Source organism: Borostomias antarcticus (genome assembly GCF_949987555.1).
Source record: "Borostomias antarcticus genome assembly, chromosome: 11".
In the NCBI taxonomy this organism is placed as follows: domain Eukaryota; kingdom Metazoa; phylum Chordata; class Actinopteri; order Stomiiformes; family Stomiidae; genus Borostomias; species Borostomias antarcticus.
Window position 1 is genome coordinate 20268584 of NC_140244.1, and position 26083 is coordinate 20294666.

Sequence of the window (26083 nt, forward strand, 5' to 3'; positions counted from 1 at the left end):
TTTTCCCCCTCTCTCCCAGCGTTGCCTTTTGGTTGGTCAGGCACACGCATTTGAATGTCCACTTTTTTTTCTGTACCTGGTTAGATAATGTATAGAATTAAAAACACACATCAAAGTCATTAGTCAGTCAGTCCTAATTTCTCAAATGGGTAAGTAACGTTAGTGATGACTTTACCATTAGTTTCCCTTCTATATGCAGCACCTCTAACCCTTATCTGCATAGGTCTGAACTGATGGAGAGAAAAAACCGGGTTATTCGTGTTAAAGTTAGAGGCATAAAATGCAAAATCATTTCTAAACACGCGTGAAAGTCTAGTACCAACTAAATCAAAGTTAATGCAACTGCAAGATTGACACAAGCATGAGATCAAAACTGAGGTGTGACAGGAGCTAGCCCTGAAGTAAGTCTCAGCCCACGATGGTGTTGATGGGGTGAGTTGCAGTTAGCTTGCTAGCTACTAACGTTTGCTAAGCTAACAAGCTGGCCACCAAGCTAGCTCTTTGATGCCATGCTGGTCAATCGACACCAACTGACCAGGGTCCCACACTACTAAACTCTACAACTTACGGGCCCAGACGTAGGTTCTTGTAAATCGACTGCCAATGCCCAAGAATCCGAAGCCATTGTTAACGAGTGTTCTCTTTGAGTTATTTTAGTTCTTGTTAGACGGAACCGGTAACAGAACTTGTGACTGGTGTCGGTCGACCGTCGGAACTAATGCGCGCACACGTGTCAGCTGTTATCAGTGCCACTGATTGTAGGCTGTAACGGAAGTGGGATGAGTCCACTGAAACATTTATTGGTTGCCTGCGACAGGAGTGACTTTTATGTCCCAAAATACAGCATTTTAAATATTGTTTTCAGATTGTACTATTGCGGCCTATTCATCTAGGTCTGCTGGGTGTGAAATCAATGAGCCAATGAGCACTAGCTTCTGTAGCCTACACGACATATTGGGCTAAAGAAGAGGTGCTGTGTCCTGATCTTACCCTGAAGGCAGCTGTGTCCATCGGGCATGATGAGTGAAAATTGATGTTCACAGACACATTTCTCTCTCGCACACGTATGTACACAGGCAAAAGCAAAGATTCTGAAATTGTTGTAGGCATATTAGGCTACCCTGCACTCCAAATAACATGTTACCGTACAGAGAGAGAGAGAGAGCCACTGAGAGGGAGAGAGACAGGTTTTTCATTGGCAGCAGCCGCTTAATTCAATTGCGAAGCGGATGCAGCGCTTCAGCCAACCAATACCTCCCACACCACCTCTTCCCTCCCCCCATCCAAATTTCTTTAAAGACGCCAGCCGACTCAGGTCTATATTGATTGTCATGCTAACCTGAAAACTGATGGATCAGACTAGTGAGTGGTCACAAAATATAGACTGAAGACAGCCAAACTCCCACATTAGAATCAAAACATTGAGGGCGTTCCAGATGGTAGGCTACTCTAGAGAGAAAGAGAGAGAGAGATGCTAAAGGAGACGGTTGCCAGATGTAGGGGGAGACATGCTTTATGTCCCCCCCCTTCTCAGCTGATGTTGTATTTAATTTAGTCTGGTCCCCTAGCTATAAAAAAGAATACGTGAATGGTGTCCCTCGTCATCGATTGCAAGGAGGGAGAGAGTGGGTGGTGCTGATGCTGAATTCAGGGGGGAGGAGGGGAAGGGGGGGGGGGGTGCTAATCTGTTGCACAGGACCGCTTCTCTATCAGCGAGCCTCTCCAACTCCAGCCACGGGGAGGAGAGCGACTGAGAGAGAGACTTTAAAAAAAAATATTTTTTATATAAACACATGTTGCTGTGCTGACTGATTTGCCACAGATGTTGCTGCCTATGTCCTCTTCCTTCTTTCCTGGTTCTCTATGAGCCATAGCCATTTCATTCAGAGTTTCTGCCACCTGTGGCAGCTGGCATTTTCTCCACGGTCTACGCCACAGACAGGCTGCAGAAAATAGAGAAGAGGAGTAGAAGGGGGGAGGAAAGGAGATTTTTCATTTAAAAAGTGGGCTTCACTATCTATCCCTTGGTTGACACAAATGACAGGTAAGAGGATGCTGATGTTGTGATGTCAGATGTGTTGTTTTGCTTCTATTCTATGTGTCTGTATGGTATGCATGTTTTGATTAGTGTTGATATGATTCATATTTGTGTTGTTTAATTTTTTCACTTCCCCCATTCAAAATAATGTTGAAATTAGGGATTTATGATTGTTACAGCATGTAATGTAACCCAGAAATTTGAGCATTTCTGGTTCAACAGGTGGTTAACCTTTGTCTGCTTTCTTGTATGCTGCTTCTGGTTAATGATGGCCAGCATCCTCTATGGGTGGATTAGCAGCTCTGTGTGCCTGAGGGTGATTCATACGACAAGCACAGGGGCACCCCGAGGTCTGTCACTTTTTACACCCATTATCACAATTCGTGACCTGTCAGACAAGGGAAAAATACTCCTGTTCAAAGCAAGAACTGGCCCTGTATTGATTAAGTGCATTGCACCAAATCAATTATTGGATTTACACAAATTGTAAATTATATGTTTTTAATGTATATTGTCATTCATTCATTCATTCATTCATTCATTCATTCATTTGTGTAATGATGTTATTTCCATTGCCAAGATGTTTGCAGTCCAACTATTCTTGGTTCTTTTTTCATTCCTTTATAGTCAGGATGCCTGGATGTCATAAATCTATGCCTCACTGTGCTTGGAGAGATCTGCACCCTGGAGCTGCAAACATAATGATCTTTGTCTCTGCTTCTAGTTGTTAGGGCCACAGGACACTTGGTGGCAGTGTTGACACAGAGAGCAGAGCACGCTAACACCGTGGCTGCTAACACCATGGCTGCATCTCTCTGACCTTTTCCTTTCCATGTAATAACAATGTGCTGGCTAGAACCCATTCACTAATAAGAGACGGAACACTGTCTATGAAATATGAGTGTTCTGAAGACGGTCGACATGCCATTTCACTCAGAACATCTGTTGTCTGATGTCTGGTTTCATCGTCTCTAGAAAGAACATCAAGAGATTCTCATGCTGATTGTAATTCAGTTCATGAAGAGAAACTCTTTTATCTCATAAAGTAGTCTATCATTTTTTGTCCTCGTTGTTTAAAGGGTGGTATTTAGGGTCTTTGAGTTTCTCTCACTCTTTGATTTGGAGAGACACAGCTAGATCAGCAGGCAAGTCAGTGGGTCTGTCTCTTTAGAAATTGCCTCCCTCAGAGCACTCATAAACTCAATATTGTGGATAAGGCTGTCCTGCAGTGTGTGAGAGAGAGAGAGAGAGAGAGAGAGAGAGAAGTGTGTGTGTGTGTGTGTGTGTGTGTGTGTGTGTGTGTGCGTTTGAGAGAGAGAGGGAGAGAGAGGGAATAAAGGCTGTGGTGTATGACATGACATTTACATAAACATTCAGGCCATAAGAAAAGACCGATTTCTATTGCTCCATCTCACACAATTGTCCATTAAATATCCTACAAGTGTATATTTTATGCTTCAGAGTATTACCTGTCAGTGTTGGTCCATTTGTTATTTTCTATCATGGCAGGTTCTAAATCAAACTCACCACTCATTTGTCATAATGCTTTTTCCTTGCCATCCCCAGTTTCCAATGCATTTATGCTAGAGATTAATCTATGCCACCCGGTAATGTTTTGGTCTTCAATCCCCTTTATGATTTGCATGGAGAAACAGTCGGATATTTTGATTATCATCGATGTAACATGTTGATGCATTGAGCAGACAGCTGGAGTTGTACTGCTTCAAAGGCTATGAGACTCTTCCCTTTGTCTTTGATCTCATGTCTGGAGAACAAGGCAGTGGACCTTGATATCAGAGGCTCCTATCAAGGTCTGTTTGGGTGCTTGGTTTTCTTAGTTTTAGTCTCTGAAGAGTTTTTTTTCCCCCTCTTCATATCAGTTGCTACCGAAACGGAAGCCTAAAACCAGCACCATGCCCGGCCTGATCAACAAGGAGGGACGGCATGCCCTTCCTCTCAGTGTCTCCGACATCACTTCCTGTGTCAGGGGATACACCCTGGCCATGACCGCCTCGATGACCTATAACAACATTGAGGATCATCCTATCGAGGGTGAGATCGACTTCTCATTATTAAGGTTTACATTGGACTATACAGCCTTATTAAAAAGTACAGGCGGGTAATTACTATGAAAGGTCTGGGGCAAATACTGGAGGATGTTCATTTGCAATTCTTCATTTCTGTTCCCAGTCTCTTCTCCCAGTCCACTCTGACATTACAACTCCTAGCATTGTCCCAGACAACCCATCCCTATCAGCGCAACTGAGTTTGTTTGGCTTGCGTGCTAGCTTCTGGTTCATGTTGCCTTTCTCCACACAGGCATCTTCATTTATCCTCTGGAAGAATGCTGTACTGTTGTGGGATTCGAAGCGATGATATCCAGCCAAATCATAACAGTGCAAATCAAAGACAAAGCTAAAATCGATGACTGTTACTTTGATTGCTGCAGTGCGGTGAATGGGGCCCCTCATAGTGGAAGTGGTAAGACATCTCATGCTAACTCCAACGGTTGTTAAGAGCTAACGTCATTATCAAGTGGTCACGGGCTTTGGTGCAATCATCCTCACGCCCACAAAGCCTAGCCAGTAAGGATAGTGTTGCTATGCATGGAGAAGCGCAAAGCGTGACCGTGTAGATGTTAAAGCTCAGCTGTTGTGGTTCCAGGTCACATCCTGCTGGACGAGGACTTGGAGAGGACAGTGTTGGTAGTGAACCTAGGCATCATCCCTCCCATGGAGACGGTCAACGTTCTGGTCAGCACGTCCTCTGAGCTGCCCACCCTCCCCAACGGGGGCATCCGTGTCACCTCACCACCTGTGTGCACCCCCCGGGTACAGAGGACCATCAACGAGGAGCAGGGTCTCTCCCCGAACTTCCCCAGAGCGTAAGAGCGCTGTTGGCTGGTGTCTCAAATCACAAACCCATTGTATCACTTTGGGTATCATGAACTTTGCGCAGTACTTAAGTCAGCGACCGTCTGCCTGTCCTTATCAGACTTTCTCATAGTGAGCAGCATCAAATAAAGTCCAAAATAAAATGTAATTACTCATGTATTACTGCTCATGTATTAATAATGCTCATATTGTGTCACAGGAGGGACAGAGCTAACTGCTCCCTGGGTTCCCTGGACCAGACCCCCAGCAGCACCCAGCTGTGTCTGGCCTCCCTGCTGGAGGAGGAGGCCATCAACTCCATCGACTACGAGTTCAACTTCCTGCTGGAGATCAGGGCTCCCTATCTCCTCGCAGGTCAGAGTCGTAACAGTAGCAAGATATCAAAGCAGAAGGTAACGTTGTGTAACTACAACACGAACATGTCTGTTTTTTTATGCCGTCTGTCTACGCTACGACTATTTCTATCGCAGTCTCTTTCCCCCCCCAGTCCTGCTCCGACTGTTGATTCACACAGGTGCCGCCACTGCCTGTTTTAGATGCTTTGGGGGTGTGTTTGTGCAGGTGTGGAGAGCACCTCTCACGCCATCCGGGCTGACGCAGACCCCCTGGCCCGATCGGCCACCAGCGTGGTCATCACCCTGGCCGACAAGTACACCTACGACTGCCCCGTGGAGATCCTCATCTATCCCAGTGGTGGGTGTCAGTCTCAGCATGGCACAGCACTCCCGTTCTCCTGTTATCCATGATTGCATATCCGGAATGAACCAGTTCTCTGCTCTCTGTTGGATCAACAGCGTGTTCATTTGCAGCTCTGTTAGATGGAGAGCTAATCAGATCGTTATACAGGTGAATCATCAGCCCCTCTCTGTGCGGATCTCCTGAGTGAAGGATTTCTTGTCTGCAGGCTCAGCCCCCCTCCCACTCCTCCACACATCTCATGGTTGTCTTGACCTCTGCGTGGGCCAGTTGTCTCCTGGAGGCAGGGACGAGACCGCACATTGCTTATCCAATAGGCGATCAGGTGGCTTTGCCCGCCAACAGCCATGGGGCAGATGCTTTGCAATTCACTTCAGCTCATTGTGTCTATCCATCCATCCATCCATCCATCCATCCATCCATCCATCCATCCATCCATCCATCCATCCATCCATCCATCCATCCAATTCAATTCAATTCAATTCAATTCAATATTCTTTATTGGCATGAATTCAATTCAATTAAATATTCTTTATTGGCATGAATGTCAGGTGAACAATATTGCTAAAGCGTCAAGAATACAATTCAATAATCCATCCATCCATCCATCCATCCATCCATCCATCCATTCATCCATCCATCACATAATGTAATGATTCTACAATGTGTTCTAATGTATTCAATTAAGAGGCCGTTTCCCACAGTGCTGCTCCGTAATGTCTTACTTGCTCTGGAATCAAAGAGTCCCCTGTCCCAGATCTAATTCTGCATCAGAAATCGGATAATTTTGCACTTTCAGCTGGCAACTGCACTTTCCTCCAGGGCGGCCAATAGCAGGCTTTGTGCATCGTCTCCATTATCAGGGTAATTGCTGCTGCTGCTGCCGCCGATGTTGTCACGGTGATGGGACATGGGCCTAATGCCCCTTGTCTCCTGTCTGCCGTCTGCAGAGCCTCATCTGCCTCGTGTGTTGATTGAGGACGGGGACATGACACTGGAGGAGTATGACCAGCACCTCCAGGGCAGGAGCGATTACATCAAGGCCACCAAGAAGGACTCCAGCAACGAGAAGATAGTGAGTGGATTGAGTGTCTGTCGCTGTAACAAACGCGACGAGGGAGACACGGTTGTACTTAACTGTACAAATCTACAGAAAGGAGTTGCTGAGACAATTAATTTGAATTAGACAGACATTGTAAAAGGGCAAGATGGTTAACATTTCATAATACCAGGCGACAGAACCTTATTAAATAATATTGCCAGGTGTGTTTTGGATATAGGTGAAAAGGAAAAAGAGCTTGCTCATCTACTTTGCAGACCAGGTGCAAGACAAACCAGAGTGAGAATGAGAAAAGGAGTAGAGTCCTTACACTGGAGCATATGAAAAATAGACTGTTCCCAATAGTTTATTAAATAACACTTCGATCTATTCGATCTTCATCAGAATGAGGTAGCGGGTAGACACTCATTATAAAGGACACATTCGCCAATCAGAAGCTGGCTACACAGGTAAATCAGGTGTGGTCACTTAACAATCAGCAGACAATCAGTGCAGCGTGCAAAGGTCTTGCCGCATCAATAAACTAAGACTGGATACAAAAAGTTGCAGGACTATATACAATAATGAAGAACAAAATATATACAATAATTAATTCAAGACAGTGTGGAAATAGATCTTCAAGCTAAAAATACCCAATGATGTCAAACCCCAAACTTATATTATCATATTAATCAATATCAAAGGGGTATGAAACTCTTGAAAAAGCTATATACAGTAGTACAATACAATGCAATACAATATAAGCGAAATAACAATCACAAAGGTCATCACATATATAGCAGCCCAATAGCCTATATATACAAAATTAAAGTAGGCTATGACCAAAAACAAAGGAAGAGGGATAAGGAAAAGGAAAAGGCAGTATGGGCCATAAAGCTACCCATCCTGAATAACGAGAAGTAAGCTGCATAGGCCACTCATGTAAGAGGGAAGAAAAATAGCAAAATAGTTTATTCCTGAAAAGGGCCACAGAAACGGTCTAATATCAAAAGCTTCATTAAGGCCCTTTGTAACAGTAGCCTACTGTATCTAAGGTGGAAATCCAAAAAGCTTCCCTCTTAAGAAGTAATGTATTTATGTCACCTCCTCTAGGGGGCAGTTTGACCTGTTCGATACCTATATATTGATGTATGACGAGATACTGTGTTGAGCGTGAGTAAAAGCAGCCACAGGGCTCCTAAAATCCTTAGTTCTTATCGCTCCTGTGTTCTGAAATTGCCGTTTTTAAAGGTTGTAATGTTTTACCTACTTAAGCCAGCCCACACACACACCTAATCATATAAATAATACTGGATGAAGTACAGCTGATTATACCCTTGATTTTGAACCGTTTGCCAGTGACAGAATGGTTAAAGGTAGTGCATTTATATGTAAAATTACATTGGGCACATCTGCCACATTTATAATTACCATCGGGGATATTGGTGAGAAAGTGGTTGGCTGTCATAGGTGTGACCTGACCAAAAGGTTCCTCAAGTTGGGAGGTCTTCTGTAGGATGTGCCAGTGTTATCTCACAATTTATTCAAACTGGCGGCCGAGTGGGGAGTATTGGATGAAACAGTTGATACGCTGTTCATCAGTTCTCTTCTCCCTAGTAGCCCGACACTCTAGCTGGGAGCTCTCCTGAAATCTATCAGAGGCTGGTTGGATCCATTTGTCAGGATAGCCACACTCACGGAGACAAAACTCCAGATCTTTAGAATGTACCTTAAAAGAATCATCTGTACTGCAGATTCTACGTATACGCTTGAACTGGCCAATGGGTAAGCCCTTTTTGAGGGGTGTAGGGTGATAGATATCAGCATGAAGTAGAGAGTTGCGATCAGTAGGTTTCCTATACAAATCTGTCCTGTGTTTTGGATATAGCACATGAAATGCAGCAGTGCTCCCTGACCCTCAGCATGTTAATGTGGCAGCCTTGTGTCATGAATAGAAACCTGAAGAGATGAATTCCAAAATGCTCGATCCACCATTAATACTCTTGTAGAATGTTTTGAATCACCCAAGCCAACTTATGCAATTTGACAATATAATTATACGGATCCTGAAGAGGAAATCAGTTTTTATTAGGCTATGAATATCTTGAGGGACAAAAAGTAGTGAACCAACATTTTTATATGGCGTTTTGGAATGAAACACTTCATGTTTTTACTTGTGTAATCATGCACAAGTCACACAATGTGTTGCTACAAGTTAGTCCCCTCTGTGACAACATACTGTACCAGTTTAACTATTATTAATTCAATAATGCAGTATGATGCCTGTTCTATATCTGTGTGCACTGACAAGCACAGTGAGACATGTGATAACATGTCAACAAACCCTTTTCTGAATGTATGTTTTCTAAGTGGTTGTCAGATAGCCTAGGCCTACTTCATGGTTCGATAGAAGGCACTATTCCTAAACGACTTACTAGCTTGACTGATTATAACGAGAGAGAAAAAAAGAGAGAGAGGGAGAGAGAGAAAGCACTTAGACCTAAAAGTATGTGAGATAAAAAGGGGTTTCTATGGAAACCACTAAAGGGTCTCAGAATTGGTCTTGGAATCTACCAGAACATGTATGTGGAAGTGAGGTGCCTCAGATCATTTAGGTCTCTTTTCTTCTATGTCATTAGGTATAAACTCTTTATATTAAATATTTAATACAGACATTACAGCGTTACACATTAAACTAAACTATTATAATACTGTTTGGTATTGGCAAAATGATGAACAAAAGAAGAAAAAACCTTTAAAGAACAACGTTTTGTCAAAAAGTAGGTCAATCCCTGTTGATACCCTAATTCGAGATGTTAGTTGTTGTTTTTTTGGTGTGAACAGTGCTCAAACCTGACTATGTCTTCCCATTTACTTGCAATTCAGTGATGAAAACTACTGTGGATCATATACACCTGAACATAAGAGAGAGTTAATCAATTAATTAATGAAATGGTATCCCTTTAATTTCCAGGTCCCTTACAACATATTAACTATTTTTAACAACACATGAACGTTTTCCTAACAATATATGAACTATTTTATAATTTACTAGTAAAATTGACTGAGTCTCTGTTCTACAGTTCTACAATAGTTCATATGTAATTACATGTTGTGTGCCCTTGAAAATAGCAGTAGAAAAGAGAGTGGCTAGGTCTGGTAACATGTAATTACATGTGAACTATTGTAGAACTGTAGAAAAGAGACTGGCTTTAATTTAAAGGTCCGGTAACATGTCATTACGTATGTACTATTGTAGAACTGTAGAAAAGACACTAGCTTTAATTTACAAGTGGTAACATGTAATTATATATGAACTATTGTAGAGTAGAACTGTAGAACAGAGACTCACTCCGTTTTACTAGTAAATTATAAAATAGTTCACACGTTGTTATGAAATAGTTCATAAGTTGTTACAAAATAATTCATATGTTATTACAAAATAGTTAATATGTTGTTAGGGACCCGTAAATTAAAAGGTTTCCAATGAAACAATTGTTTCATTAAAGCAATACATTGCGATATTTGGACCTTTACAAACATGTCTGGTGCTAATTCTCCAATTAGATTTACTAAAAGTAAGCTGAATCGTCCAAACAGTCTACTCAGAAAGATAATACATTGATTACCTCGCGCCCCCAGGACGCAGCATTCAGTCGAAGTGCGCATGTGCAACGTTGTGCTTAAACAACACAGTAGTAGCTAACTATTCCGGCGTCTATGGATATCATGCGTTTTTTAGCTCAATGATATCATGGCGGGGGTGAGAAAACCGAAGCGAAACATCACGGAGGAAGCCAGAAAAAGAAAAAGACAATCTGATAACGTTACGACAGTACGACAGTGCACTTACTCGCAGAGCCTGTGGAGGCGCAGTTCCGAGAAAACCGGAGAAAACACTATGTATTGCTTTAAGGCGAGATACTAAGGCTAAGGAAAATAGCATTTTTTAAGAGAAAGTGTAATACAACAAATATGCATCTTGATGTGAAGATTAAACTGGTAAAAATTAATGAGGATGTATTTAAAGGGAAAAAAATATCCTATTCACCTGCAATGTCTACTGTCCGATTTTAGTAGTAGACTTTCAAAATCCTCTTCATGCATATCAGCTGTAAGATTGCCTTCTGCCATGGTCATAAGTGGGTCTTGTCTGTGCTCGTCCACAAGGTGTTGTGGTTTTCTTGCCGGAGCATGGGTGCCGCCCCACTTTTTAGGTGTGGGCGGGCACAGAAAAACGTGGAACTAGAAATTGTAGTTCTGAGCAGGAAGGACCAAAGCTCTACAATTGATGTCAAATTAGTCATTTGAGATCATTTGTAGAGTTTTTGTTTTTTTGAAAGTGAGAAAAATAGCCCCAAGAAACACTGAGGGAAGGGAAACCACATTAATTGTAACATACTGCACATCTTGGAATGATACAAGGCTTAATGCTAATTGGTGACGAGCCCTTTTAATGAAAAAATAATATAACAATAATAAACAACGTGAATGGGCTTCTTCTATGGATGATGTGTTGTTGGTTACTTCCCCATGACTGTTCTGTCCGTGTGTAGGTGGATATCATCCATAGACGTCTCCACAAGGACATTCTCCACAACCCTGTTGTCATGCTTAACTTCTGCCCTGACCTCAAGTCCATGGCCTCTGACCTGAGGAAGGTGCATGGAGAGTTCATCTTCCTCATCGATCGCAGCGGGAGCATGAGTGGAATCAATATCACCCGTGTGAAGGTATTGGAACAGAAACCATCCTTGTGTAGAAAATGTACTTGTTGTGAAGGCAGTATTTTAAATACACCATCTGCGTAACTTTCTGAAAATTGATGGTATACTTAGGATATATTGTAGTCAATCAGTAGATTCAGTCAATCAAGTAGAGTACAGTCGAGTACTCTCAAGTAATCAAGTAGAATACAGAATTTATACAAGTAACCAGTTCACATAAGTCATTCAAGTGCTATTAGGCTGCTATACTTTGAAGGTGCTATATAGATAACATTTCTACTGTATGTATACAAATCATAAAAAAAAAATACATCCACTGAGCTTTTAGAAAGGTGCGGAATTGCTTTTCCCCTCCAAGGTTATTGATTATGAATTTATAATATATCAAAAATTGAAATAAATGTTGTGCTTATCTCTGTGTGATGTGTCTGAAATTGGCGTGAGGCAATAGTATTATGACGTCGGTACCATGTGGTACTGTATCTCTGTCGGGAGTGATCAGGGGTCATTAGAGCGCACCCCTCCCAGTATTAGTCCACATAAAAATTGTATCTATTGCAACTTTAAACGGAACCATGGGACAGTCTGAGTGAATTTGTAATGTTTTGATGCAGCTTCCTCTGTAACAGACTATTGACTAACCCTGGCCTATGACGCACACCTCAGCGATTGGCAGTGACTCAGCCAGACTCTGATTGGAGAAGTGTCTCCTCAGAGACTTCCCAGTCTGGGATGAATGGCCCAGGTTACCTTCACGATGACGCAGTCACTCCCAGGTCTCTTTGGTCCTTTCCCACATGTCCCTGAAAATACCACACAGCAATATATTACAGGCTGTAAAATCAAGGGTAGAGCAGAAAATATGAATATCATGGCTTTAGTAGCATTGATCTTATGTGTCTACTGTATATTATCCCCCCACACTTTATTTTAACTCTTTACTCTTTCACAGAGAGGGAAAGTAGACAAAGTAGAGAATATAAAAATACATTTTTATAGTGAGAAGAAGAAGGATGTGGATATATTGTGACATGAAGTGCTGTTTGAAGAAAGAAAAACAGCATTCCAACAGCAAAGCTTTGAAAGGAAACCTTGAATAGAGCTCTTACTAGTGCATAGTAACAGCTGGTTATACTGCAGAGGCAACATGTTTTCCCTTAAAGGTCAAGCAGAACACTTGCAGGTAAATGAGCTGTTTTAATTTGTGGCTTCTCTCTCAGTCTTTAACCAGCTCTCCCACTCGTTGACCTTGGGATGACTACACGATGTATCCTTTCACAGGATGCCATGGTGGTGATTCTGAAGAGCCTTGTGCCTGGCTGCCTATTCAACATCATTGGCTTTGGCTCCACGTTCAAAAGCCTCTTTGCTGCTAGTCAAAGCTACAATGAGGTAAAAAGCAGAGGCAGACATCCTCTTCCATTGCAACAACTTTAAAATGCATGTTAATGTTGAGAGCATTTGAGCATATTACTGTATATTACTTTAACATCGATACAGTAGTTGATTACCCCCCCCCTCTCTCTCTCTTCTCAGGAGAGCTTGGACATGGCTTGTGAGTACATCAGGAAGATCAGAGCGGACATGGGTGGTACCAACATCCTGGAACCGCTGAACTGGATCCTGAGACAGCCCATGCACAGGGGGCATCCTCGCCTGCTCTTCCTCCTCACCGACGGGGCTGTCAGCAACACAGGCAAGGTTATTGAACTGGTACGGAGCCATGCTCGCTACACCAGGTAAGCACACCAGTAACCTATCCCTAGCCTAGCCTTGCATGACTTCATTTGAGGGTCGTAGGTAGATGGAAGACTCAGCATGCAATCTAAGTAGCCCGCACTATGGTGTGATATGGTTTAGTATGGGACTTTGACAACATCATTACAGTGTTATACCCCTCAAATCTAATCGTATAAAAAGTGTAATTTGACACCTCACAATATCCTTGGGCACTGCGATATACAGTAGACTCTAATTCTAGACACTAATTGATATGGATATCTTGTCTGCAGTATTTGCTTTACTCTTTCTGATTTAGAGCGAGATTGAACAGCGACTGTCGTGGAAATATTTAGGAACAGAAAAAAGAAGTCGCCTTGCTTCTCAGTTGCATAATACTGAGAGTAATCTTACCACTGCAGAGGAGGAACATTTTACAAGCAGGACACAAAGTCTATGAAAAGTTCCATGAAAAAGTAATGATCAGAGAAAACTGTGTTTTATACTGGAACTTGGATACACCCAACATTCATCTATCCAATGGAAGCACAGTCTCTGCATTCTCTTTCAGCATTTTATTTCAGGTATCCTCCCCTGCATTTTATTTTCCTGCAAAGGTGTTATCAAGTCTTGTTAAAACCCTCTTGAGACTTCACCAGACCCGACTTATCTAGCCCAGACTTCTCCAAAGGGAAAATGAGAATTCTCCCACGCAACAACAACAGCAGCAGCAGCACAACGGTGGCACGGTGGATGATAACACACATAATGTAGAATCAGAATCAGAATTTGTTTTATTGCCATTGTAGTTTTTCAACATACTAGGAATTTGCTTTCGGGCATGGTGCATAACATGGAGACAACATTGGACAGCGTGCAGGGACGAGAGAGGACAGTGCAAGGAGCAGTACAAAAATACTACTACTATACTGCAAAATAAGATAAGATAAAAAATATATATATATAAAGAAAGTGTAGTGCAGTCAGTGTATATATGTGAGTGTGTAAAGTGTGATATGTTAGTGTGGTGTGTCCAATGGGCCTTGTCATTCGTTTATTACTGCCCAATCAGTGGCGACGGATTTAAATCTGATTGGACCGACAGCTGCTGTCAGCCTAAACAGATTAAATCCAGACGACCTGAAACAACCTAGGAAATGTTCCACTGAAGACGATTGTGATTGGTTTAAAGAAATACAGTGTCACCCGCCCCACCCTATCCCCGAATGGTAATGAGTCCAGCCAGCCAGACCTTTCTCCAGCACTGGAACAGTGTAAATGAGGTGTGGAGATAGGTCTGGCTATGTTACACATAATGTGATACTTCCTGTTTCTGCTTATTATGCAAACATCAAACACTTGCCATAAAAACATGTAATCAAGTCCTGGGGAATGGAGAGGGCTTAAGTGCAACACCTTGTTATTTAGAATCAGAATCGAAATCTGTTTATTGTTGTCGTTTTTCAACATATTAGGAATTTGCTTTCGGACGTGGTGCATAACATTGAGACAAGATTGGACAGGGTGCAGGGTCAAGACAAGACAGTGCAAAGACAGGACAGTGCAAAGGGCGAGTACAAAATGCTAGTACAAAAAAACAAGAAAGGGATAGGATACTGTAAGAGAGAAGAGCAGTATACAAAGGTAGTGCAGTCAGTGTTTACAGTGAGTATGCAGAGTGTAATGTGTAAGTGAGTGTGTGTATGGGAATACTGTATGAGTGTGCGGTTCGTCCTACACATACGTACATACAATCAGGTCATGTGCAAATGTGTGCATGTTAATACAGTATGTATGTGTGTGACATTATATGTGAGTGCGGTGCGTCCTATAGAGTACATTCAGGTCATGTGCAAGTGACTATAGACAGTGTCTCATAACGGTGTTGGCGTCCGTGGTGGGGGTCAGAGGGGGACACAAGCCTTGTTGAAGAGGCTGGTGGCCGTGGGGAAGAAGCTGCCTCTGTGGCGTGTGGTCGTGGTCCTGATGGATCGCAGTCTCCTGCCTGAGGGGAGGGGCACGAAGAGATTATGGCCGGGGTGGGAGGGGTCTGCCGCAATCTTCCTGGCCCGCTTCAGGGTCCTGGAGTTGTGCAGAACCAGGAGGGAGGACAGGTTACAGCCGATCACCTTCTCGGCGGATTGGACGACGTGCTGCAGTTTGGCTCTGTCCTTCCAGGTGGTTTTGGCCACACCAGGACAGCGGCTGGTCGATCTCCCGCCTGCAGGTGGACTCTTCTCCCTCAGAGATGAGTCTGATGAGGAGCAAACGCCCCAAGGCACTTGCTGAACCGTGGATTAACGACTCTATCCGTGCGCTCAGACGCTCATGCAGGCGCGCTGAGAGAAAGTGGAAGAAGGACAAGTTGCATGTTTTAATTGGGATTCTACAGGCCTGTCTAATGCAGTATCAGAGAGCTTTGAAGGCTGCAGAGTACATTTCAAATCTTATCTCAAAGAACATTGGTAAACCCAAGGTTCTGTTTAATACCCTGGACTCTCTTGTCAACCCTCGGGTTACTGCTTCTGTTGTACCTTCGCCTGCTCTCTGCAATGTTTTACTCAATTTCTTTGTTGATAAAATCTCATCTCTTCGCTCTGTACGCTCTAGTGCTGCCCTTGATCCCTCTATGCCGCCTACATGCCCAGCTGTTTTGGACGAGTTTAAGCCCATATCCCTGCCCTCACTGTCTGATGCTGTTCGGGAGTTGCGGCCAACAAACCGCCCCTCTGACAGTGTTCCCTCTCGCCTCCTAAAAGAGGCTTTTGACTCAGTTGGCTCGTTCTTTCTGGTTTCAGTGCATGCCTGTTTTAGTTCAGGAGTCTTTCCAGCTCCTTTTAAACATGCCATAGTGCATGCAGACACTAATCAAAAAGCCAAGTTTGGACCCCACTGTTCTTTCAAACTTCAGGCCCATCTCCAAACTGCCCTTTCTGTCCACGGTACTGGAGAAAGTAGTTTCTATTCAGCTGCAATCTTTTCTAGAGAAAAATGATGTCTTTGTCTAAGTAAAGGGAAAATTCATGTTTAGCCTTGTTTTAAGGTTACTTATGATCATATACAATGGTCCAGATCAAAAAGTTGACAAAACTAGCACTTTTGAGAAAGTCTGATAATTGCTCGACCACCGTTTTGGTCATACAATGGACTTGTAGTCTTCCCCCTTTTAAATTATTGCATTAGGTACCTGTACTCAAAGCCCTGCCAATCTGCCCAGATGTCACTATGGACCACAATGGACCAGCACGCTGTGCTCACAAATCACTATTCACAGTCAGAGAGCACCCAACCTACACCCATTAATCTTTCTGTTCCAGGGGCCCACACCACACATGACGATTCTAAAGGTCGTCTCTCTCCTCTGTTAGCCTTCATCAGATATGCAGAAGGCTGTGGAGATCGTCATCTAATTCCTCTGTGAAAAGTGTGACCTAATGAAATAACTAGGTCCGTAAATAACAAGGGCCATATTTAGCCATGATTGATCCACACCGTCAACTGCAGACCTCCCTAAAGTACCTCAGAGAAGCCCCAGGCATGTCTTAGCTTTCAGGAATTAAACATAATTTCCTGTTTGGCTTCGTCTTCTTGCTATGCGCAACAAATTGCATTACTGATGAAAATGATACTGTACTGGGGCTGTTGTGTAAAACAACACCAGGCTCCAGACAGAGCATCTCAAGAGCTAGTTATCTTTGTGAGGGAGGGCATATCTCTGGGAGATGAGCTGTCTCTCTCGTTTTAGGCTCAGATATCTAGAGATTTGTCCATGCCCGTCCTGAGACTGTGTTACATGCTGCTTGTTGTGGCAGGTGCTTTACTTTCGGCATCGGTCAGAGTGCCTGCAGGAGACTGGTGCTAGGACTGGCCTCTGTCTCCAAAGGAACAGCAGAGTTCTTGGCAGAGGGAGAGAGACTGCAGCCCAAGGTACTCATTTGCAATGACATTTATCCCCCTGTGTGACAACCAGCTATTCTGACTGTCATTGCAAGGTCATTATGCAACTGATGCAAATTGCTGAGAGCTTGCTATCATTACCAATTATTAATTTACCAATACCAATTACCAATTGCATTTTCTCAGGCAAAACATACATTAAGACCCATCTGCTTGACACAACATACTGTGCTTCATAATTCATGGCAGTATTACCTTTCTTAGAAGCCATAGCTTACATGATGCTCATGTTCCTCATGAGGGAAACTAAACAGTGAAAACTACATGTACAAGTTTCACAATTAAGCTTCATAATGTCTAGTATGCCACATATACTGTCTGTCTACCGTTTCAACTTGGTCTGTCTATTCCTCCAGATGATCAAGTCCCTGAAGAGGACCATGTCTCCTGTGTTCAGTGACATCACCATCGACTGGTTGTTCCCAGAGACCAAGGGGGTGTTGCTGTCCCCAGTAAGCAGCACCTTCCTGTTTCCTGGGGATCGTTTGATTGGCTACAGTGTGGTCTGTGACACCACTCGCTACCACTCCAATCCCAAGTCTGTGAGTATACCCTAGTATCTATTTGAATGTCTGTTTACCACTAGTCCAGTCTTTTGAGCTTCTTGAGTTCTCCTTTTCAGAAGGGCAGGTGAAGACCTGTGTTGATTTGTATTTTATTAGGGGCCGTGGCTCAGTCGTACAGCGGGTCGTCCAATGATCGTACGGTCGGCTCGAATCCCGCCTCCTCCTGTCCATATGTTGAAGTTGGGCCTTGGATACTGAACCCCAAATTGCTTCCTATATGAGCAGGCTAGCACCTTGCATGGCAGCTGCAGCCATTGGTGTGTGAATGGGTGAATGAGAGGCCATTGTAAAGCGCTTTGGATAAAAGCGCTATATAATTGCAGTCCATTTACCATTAACCATTACCATTTACCAATGTTCATGAAAAAAAGACAACATTTCCATGACATAGTAGATGTAGTGTGACATTTTTTCAGAATTTAATCTCAAAAACGGATCATCATTTTTGACAGTGTTTTGAAGTCTGTCCTCATTTTGTCCCCTCAAACTACTGCTGTTCATACAGGACAAAATACACTACCCACAATCCTATGGTGCAACAGTAATGTCTCCACCAATCAGAGACGTTGTTGTTGGCAACAACAGACCCTAGGACTACAACTGGCTAAATTGACTCTGATTGAGAGGACACCTGTGCCACTGATTGTTTGATTGGTTTCCACCTGTCTTGTTAGTCTGTGTATATGTTACGGTCAATGTGAGAAAACGGGGAATGTGAGCTTTTCCCGGTTATTGCGCACATTCCCCGACCTCGCGGGGAATGTAGGAGAAACATGTTCGTTTCTCACATCTCCCGGGTAATGTGCACATTCTCCGACCTTGCGGGAGATGTGAGAAATTGGTTAGTATTTCTCACATCTCCCGCAAGGTAGGGGATTGTGCACATTAACCGGGAAATGCTAGCAATTCCCGACCTTGCGGTAAATCTAGGAAAGCGCAACCGTATGCAAAACCTCTGCGCAGCCGGGTGGTGGGAGAGGGCTTATGTGACGCCTCAGAGGGCGTGCACCATAAGAGGCACCCACGGTAGTTGGGCTAACGTTACTGGCGCACACCTGTGAGAGATTTTTCGTCTTTCTTTCGGCTAGCTAACGTGTAGGGTTCCTTTGGAGGTTCCCACCTTCCTGTTGTTGCAATTTTCATTTTGCGTTTGTTAACTTGATCACCAGTGTAGGCCTATCCTCCTAATACTACTCACACTGTGTGCAGCATAGGCTATATTACTGTTCAAGGTAGACCACAGACTTATTAACTGTAGGGGAGGACCGGGACGAATGAAACACTTTTTGGTTTGATCAGATTTACACAGAAATTAATAAAGATGGAGATTACATTTTTTGATGATGACAAACAACTTGTACATGTCCTTTACTAACCTATTAGTTGTAAGTTTCGTTCTGTGGTGTAACAGTTCAATTCAAGACGGCCGAGAACAGAAGATGTGCATTGTTTCTCTTGTCCCTGCCGTGCGGGGCGAGTGAAACAGAGGAGTGGGACGAGTTAAACAGTGAGATTGTTTTGCTTATTGTGTTGCGTAGCCTCGCGGCTTGTAGGCTAATTATCTTAACTTTCAACACATGTATAATTAGACCCAATTTAATGTTTCCATTAATGCAATTGATGCTATGTATTCGAAAACCATGGGCAAAATGTCAAGCGCCTCGTTCTAAGCGCACGAGCCCTCTCCCACCACCCGGCTGCGCAGAGGTTTTGCATACGGTTGGACTTTGCTAGATTTACCGCAAGGTCGGGAATTGCTAGCATTTCCCGGTTAATGTGCACAATCCCCGACCTTGCGGGAGATGTGAGAAATACTAACCAATTTCTCACATCTCCCGCAAGGTCGGAGAATGTGCACATTACCCGGGAGATGTGAGAAACGAACATGTTTCTCCTACATTCCCCGCGAGGTCGGGGAATGTGCGCAATAACCGGGAAAAGCTCACATTCCCCGTTTTCTCACATTGACCGTAACATATATATAGCCTACATGTAGCTCCCCAGTCTAGTGCTTTGTCTATTCATTATTTGTCGCTGCAGTTTCCTGTGCTATCTTGTAAGCTTTGTCTTGTTCTTCACTTGTTGAGTGTGTACCTTGGTTTTATTGTTTAGTCTTTGGTTTAGTTTTTTACCCCTCATGGTGCCTTTAACATTTTGTGGATACTTGTTAGGCTTCCCCTTGGTGTAACTTTGTGACTTCATGCCCAGGGTGATGGAGAATAAAAATGTCCCCTCATGAACGCCTACTCATTGTGCTGTGACATGAATTTTAAGTTTTAAATTATGGTCCAGGCAGCTCTGCTGACAAGACTCATGTATTTGTCATTTGTCTCCTTCCTCCTTCTACAACCTGCACACTTCCCCATAGTTTAATTTACAGTAGCTTAACTGTTGGCCTTTAAGCACAGTTTATCCTTAGGGGAGTAGCCCAGTATAGATTTACTTTGTTGTATTTTTAATATGTTCGTTTATCACTCTCTAGTAGTTAAGAAATGCTTAGCTTCAAGCCAGATCAGGCCAGCTTGTTCCTAATTTGTAGCAGCTGCTGTTACTATTCATCTTGTTTCCATCTCCATCTCACCAGTCTGCTAGTCAGTCCCACCTGTGTTCAATCCCATCAATTCAGTCAATCAGTTAATCTATGCTCAGTCCAGAGTCCCACAACTCATTCCCATTCTGTCCTCATCCCATCCCCCTCAAACTATTGCTCTCATATGGAAGAAAAGACTACCCACAATCCTATAGTGCAATAGCGCAAGCTCCGCTTGCACCCCGCCTAGGGCTACATCTGGCCAAATTGATGGATTGGTACAGACGCAGTTACTCTGCAATTGGGAAGATTAGTCAAAAAAACATTTCAAACCCAAGCCAGTTTGTCACTCATGAAGATGATGGATACATGTATAAAGGCCACATGCCTCATGTATGGTTTGTTTGAGAATGCTCTTTTGTAGAACTTAAGAAGTTTTATTAGATCAAGCGAAAACCAAACTACTAGCTTCTCACTTGGCTCAACAAGAACATGACCTTCCCTTGGTGTCTATGATTGTGAGTTCAAGCCCTGGATGATGCAGAATAAACATGCTAATGCATATTCAGGCGTTGTACAGTTTGGATTTCAGACACATGATTTTAAAGATATTTTTTAATTTAAGAAGTTTTAAATAATTAGAGTCTGGGCAGAGACCCTCATGTATTTGTCATTTGTCGTCTCCTTCCTCTTCTCCTCAAAACACCCGGCCCGATCCAGTGCTGCGCAGCAGCTGTAATAATTCCATTTAAATTATTGAATATCGCCTCGAGGAGGCATAAATTACTGTGTCAAGAGAAAGAGTGCACTCTAAAGTGCCGTTAGGTTTATGCGTTTTTCAATTGCGATCTCAACAGGATAAGCGGAGGCGCTACAGTATGATGCGGTCCAATGAGTCGACCAGCTCCGTGTTCTACCACTCCCAAGAGGAGGACCCTGGGAGGACCGGCTCTGATGGTCTGGGGGCACAGAGGGACACATACCCTGGACCTCTGCTTGACGCCTACCAGGACTCCATGTCAGAGAGCAGCCCAGTTGCCACAGAAACAGACACCATGGGTAAGAAGTAAGACGAACCAGGAGTTCTGAGAAATAGTGTGGGTCTCCACCATTTCAGATTCTGGCTAGATCTTGTTATTAATGCTTACATAAATTCATTAATTAATGCAGTCTATTGAATATATGCAAAACCATAGGAATGGACAGTAAAAACTCAGCTAGGAGACGTGCCTACAGCACCAACCAGATAGTGGACTACAATCCTGGGAAGAAGGTCTACACCCCCAGCGACCCCAGCTCTGTGGTGGGGAAGAATCCTCTGAGGAGGGCCTACGTCCAGGAGCTGATTGGCCAGACCAACCCAGAGCATGGAGCCCAGTGGAAGAACGACTATGAGGTGAATAGCTCTAGAACAGAATACATAGTCTGGAATTCCTAATTAGTCTCTCAAAATGAGCATGCTGCATAGTGATGGGGAGCCATTTCACATTGCACTTAGCCCAGGGTTAAACACATTCTTAGAACCTTGCTAGCCCGGGGCAGCAAAGAAAGCTTCCACACTGACACCATCCTGGCACATTCTAAAGTGGGCTAACCCTGCCTTTGGCCTAGGGCTTTCTGGCCCTACTCCCGGAGCAGGGTAAGCCCAGAGTTTGCTTTAAGTGAACAATGGACTTTGCATCACTTTTTTGTTGTCCAATCACATGACTTCTTCGTCACGTCATTACAGTAGTCAACTTCAAGTCAAAGTCAACTTTATTTATATAGCACTGTTCGTACAAATAAATGTAACACAGTGCTTTACAGCATAATCGAAAAACAAGTGCCCAGATAGTCTCTCCCTTTAAACTTCATCACCAATGATCAACACAATGTGATGTCATCTGTTTTGTCCTTGCTCTGTTGTCCTGTTTAACTGAAGGAAATTCTGTAACATCCATGCATTTATAGCAATGCAGTCTACCAAGGTGTCGACTGAGTTGTATTCATCAGGTGTCACAGAAATATAGAGCTGGGTGTCATCTGCATAGCTATGGTTGCTAATATTGTGCTTCCTAATGACGTCACGTAGGGTTAGCATAATACAGACTGAAAAGTAAGAGCCCTAGAATTGATCCTTGTGGGACCCCACATGCCATTGACATGTTTTTTGATGTGATCACCAAGGGCGACAAAAAATCTGGCCAATTAGGTAAGTCCTGTACCAATCAAGGACTTCCAAGAATCAAGTCTTCCAATAAGTAAATATTGTAGTAAACCTTTAGCTGAGTAAAGGGTAACATAGGCTACTGGATTATTGTAAAGCGCTGCCACCAACTGGTTGTCGGTTTGGTCCGGTGTCAAACCCTGGAGAACCACGACCAAGTACAAAAGGGCTAATCTTTATTATGGACCATTATAGTTTAGAGTTTATTAATTTAGCACATCTTACAACGGTGCAAGGAGGAAACGAAGCCCAATGGGCTTGTACATGAGTTCCACCCCTATCAATAGGAGTGCAAATTATAAGTAAAGTAATGGCTAACAAATAGACTTTGTAAATGAAAAGAAAGATAAGGTACAACAGATAATGAAAGGCTAATGCTTACACACTGGACCAAAGTAAATAATCTTTTAATTGCTTTTTAAAAACAAAATAAGAAGATAGAGATTTTAAAGGTAAACTTAAATCACTCCAGAGCTTAGGTCCTCTATAGGAGATATTGAATTGGTGACTTGATGTTCGGGTGGGAGGTATGTAGAGATTGTTGTTGCTATGCCTGTGGTGTGAATGGACGTCTGATGTGAAAATAAAGAAATTACAGAACGTGCTGGGGAGATCTTGCTTCCTGTTAATAAACCTGTGCAAAAATATTTTTTCTTCTGAAGGGGTTTTACCAGGGCAAGCCGGCTGAGGGAACATTTAATGATGGCTAAAGTGTCCTCAGTTAAAAATAGTCTTAAAAACTTGGTTGGAATAGGATTGAGAGGGCATGTAGATGACCCAAGTTGTGACACCAGTTTGCTCAGCATCTCTGTGTTAACCAGTGCAAACAAGCTCATACCACTGCTCTGTGGAGGAGGGGAAGGAGGGTCAGCAAGCAAAACATTTGCCCTTGCCTGGATGATATTCATCCTAATGTCAGTTATCTTATCTCTAAAATATGCTACAACAAATATTAACCGCGTGTTCCAACAGAAATTTAACCCAGGGCTAGAAGAACTTCAGTGTGGATCCTATAGCCCTGGGTTTAATTTAACCCTGGGTTAACAATGTGTGTGTGAAAAGGGGCTAAATTAACCCAGGGTTAACTCTTATAGATAGCCCTAGGCAAAGAATATGCGGTGTGCAAAGCCCTTTTGAAAGGTCCTTTGAGGTTTACTTTCAGCAAGCTGCACACACATTTTCAGCACACAATGTACCATTTCTAGTTAAAATGCCAAGAGTACTGAGCTAACAAGTAATCTGAAACTGCATTTTTTGCAACTCTCCTCTAATTCCAGCAGACATTTGAAGAATGTCAATAGATAGATAGATAGATAGATAGATAGATAGATAGATAGATAGATAGATAGATAGATAGACTCACTCACTCACTCACTCACTCACTCACTCACTCACTCACTCACTCACTCACTCACTCACTCACTCACTCACTCACTCACTCCTCTTTATCCCCTATGGGACATGCACTGTAAGGCTCTCTCCATTGCATGTGGTCCTTAGTAGCATGTTGCGCCTCTCCCCATGACAGGTTCATCTTTTCCAGCTCCTGTGTCACAGTTCTGCGCCAGGTGGTTTTGGGTCTCCCAAGTTCTCTTTTGCCTGGTGGTGTCCATCCTTAGGAGACTCTTGTAATCCCATCCTGCTCCACTCTCAACACATGGCCCAGCCATCTCAAACGACTGTATGTAATTTCCTTGGTGATGCTCCAGCTACCTTTTCTTGTACAGCTGATGGTTGGAGATTTTGTTTGGCCAAAAGGTCTACCATATTCCTCTGGGACATCCGTTGTGAAAAACGTCCACTCTCCTCATGTCTGTTTTTTAAGAAGACCGGGAGCCGGTCTGGGTCGCTGAAGCTGCCCAGATTGCCGAACACTGTTTGCTTGGCATGGATTTCCTCTGCTGAGCTGGGGCAAAACTGGACAAGCAAGGACCATTACATTTCAAGATAGGCTGTCCATCTCCTCCATCGAAGAATCTTTATTGAAGAATCTCCCTCAAGGTCATCACGGCTGCACCTGTCAATAATAGTGAAGAAGAATGGTGAGGGCCTGGAACCAGCCGCAGCATCTCTGGAATCTCTGCATGAGTTCTCCCACAGTTTTGCTACTATTCCCAATGGCTTGGGTCGCACACACTTGATTCAGCACTCAATCAAAACAAGGGGATCCACAACCCATCTTATCAGCGGCCTGGACAACTTCTGTATTTCCACCGAGCTGAAGCTGATCAGATGATCAAAGAGGTGCTGTCTGCTTCGCTCATGGGTCATGGCTCCCAAGAAGGCAAGGTCTCCCTATCTCTGGAGGCTTTGTGTTGACTTCAGACTGCAGTGAAAGACTTCTACTGGCCTGAACAGAGTAAAAAAGCCACAGCAACTTTCCCTTATTCTGCTCCTAAACATGGAATGAGCTGCAAAAAGACATGAAATTACAAGAGCTATTCTTCATAAATGTCTTTAAAGTGCTGATAAAAGCAATGGAAAACAAAAATGAGAGGCTGCAAATGCTTTGACCTGTAAATGCAATTGCAAAATTGCAAAGTTTTCAAATACAAATTGATGTTGCTTTCTTACTTTGTGCATCCTTTAATGCAAATTTCTTTTAATCCAGGCTCTTGGTCATCAGATCTTCATCAAGCCAAAATCATGTTTAATTGCGATTAAACCTGGTTGAATAAAAGTTAAATCCTTTTTTAAAACTTTAACATTGAACGTGAGTAGTAAACAGAAAGTTTACTTTGTGTCACATTTTCATTTTACATAACTTTTCCATATTTTTGGTGTGTCGTGGGCCAAGCTGTTAGAGAACACCACATCATTCATAAGACATTGCATTAGACAAGTTTTCATGAGAAGTGAGAAGTTTGTTCATACAAAGTTGATCTCTGGTAGGCTACCACATTAATTAACTTAGATATGCGCCCCCACACACATTATAAGCCCAAATCACTTTCAGTTATGCAGGCAGGAAAAGTGTTTTGTCACTCACAAAAAAAAACAATGTCAGTGTTCAGATTGCAGTGGTGGAGGAGAAATAATGGGGTGAGAAAAAAACAATTGACCCTTGTCTGGCTTGGATAGTAATCAAGAATACAAAATAGAGATGTGCTCTAAGCTGTAATGAGGACCATGATCACGTCATGAATGACTGGATTCTGGCAGCACATGCGTAATCAAGCAAGGCTTACCTGTCCGTGCTGGACTTAAAATACACTCTCCGTTTGACACTCTGACTACAATGTAATATAGAGTCCAATACATTGGGCAAAGCAGGACGTTTGTCTTAGACCCTGATAAAGACTTATTATTGGCCAAAACAGGTTCTCTTTTTTAATTATATGATTCAGCCACATTAATAAAGGCTTTTAATTCTACCTCCTTGTGGACACATTTTTGGAGTACCTATGAGCACCTGAAATTTGTTTTACCTCTCGTTGATAGAGAGCAACCATTCAATTCTTCTTTTTTCTACTGCAGCATACTGTATTTATAGGGTTAATACAACTTAAATCCCAACTTGAAGGTAATACTCTAGATAGACTACAGTGTATTCCATACTATGTGCAACTCGAACTTACCCTAATGAACATTCTTGACATATTCATGGTTCTTTTGGATCAATGGAAAATATGCATGGATAACTTACACCACCATCACGCCGATGATTGTTATTAGCACTTGAGTGAGCAACATGACTCAGTGATCACACCA

The 26083-nt window shown here is 43.0% G+C and overlaps 1 protein-coding gene across 1 annotated transcript in view; it reads left to right on the plus strand.

Moving 5' to 3' along the window:
* Window positions 1–3951: 3951 nt before the first annotated feature.
* The window catches only part of vwa5b1 (von Willebrand factor A domain containing 5B1), a gene marked incomplete at both ends in the record, with an annotated part of 29943 nt that continues 7811 nt past the window's right edge, over window positions 3952–26083 (plus strand). The window contains 13 exons of the mRNA XM_084446257.1: window positions 3952–4090; window positions 4358–4519; window positions 4703–4922; window positions 5132–5286; window positions 5494–5625; window positions 6579–6703; window positions 11224–11400; window positions 12676–12786; window positions 12931–13133; window positions 16926–17040; window positions 17427–17612; window positions 21024–21225; window positions 21363–21562. Coding sequence (XP_084302383.1) covers window positions 3952–4090; window positions 4358–4519; window positions 4703–4922; window positions 5132–5286; window positions 5494–5625; window positions 6579–6703; window positions 11224–11400; window positions 12676–12786; window positions 12931–13133; window positions 16926–17040; window positions 17427–17612; window positions 21024–21225; window positions 21363–21562 — 2127 coding nt within the window. The remainder of the gene's footprint in view (window positions 4091–4357; window positions 4520–4702; window positions 4923–5131; window positions 5287–5493; window positions 5626–6578; window positions 6704–11223; window positions 11401–12675; window positions 12787–12930; window positions 13134–16925; window positions 17041–17426; window positions 17613–21023; window positions 21226–21362; window positions 21563–26083) is intronic.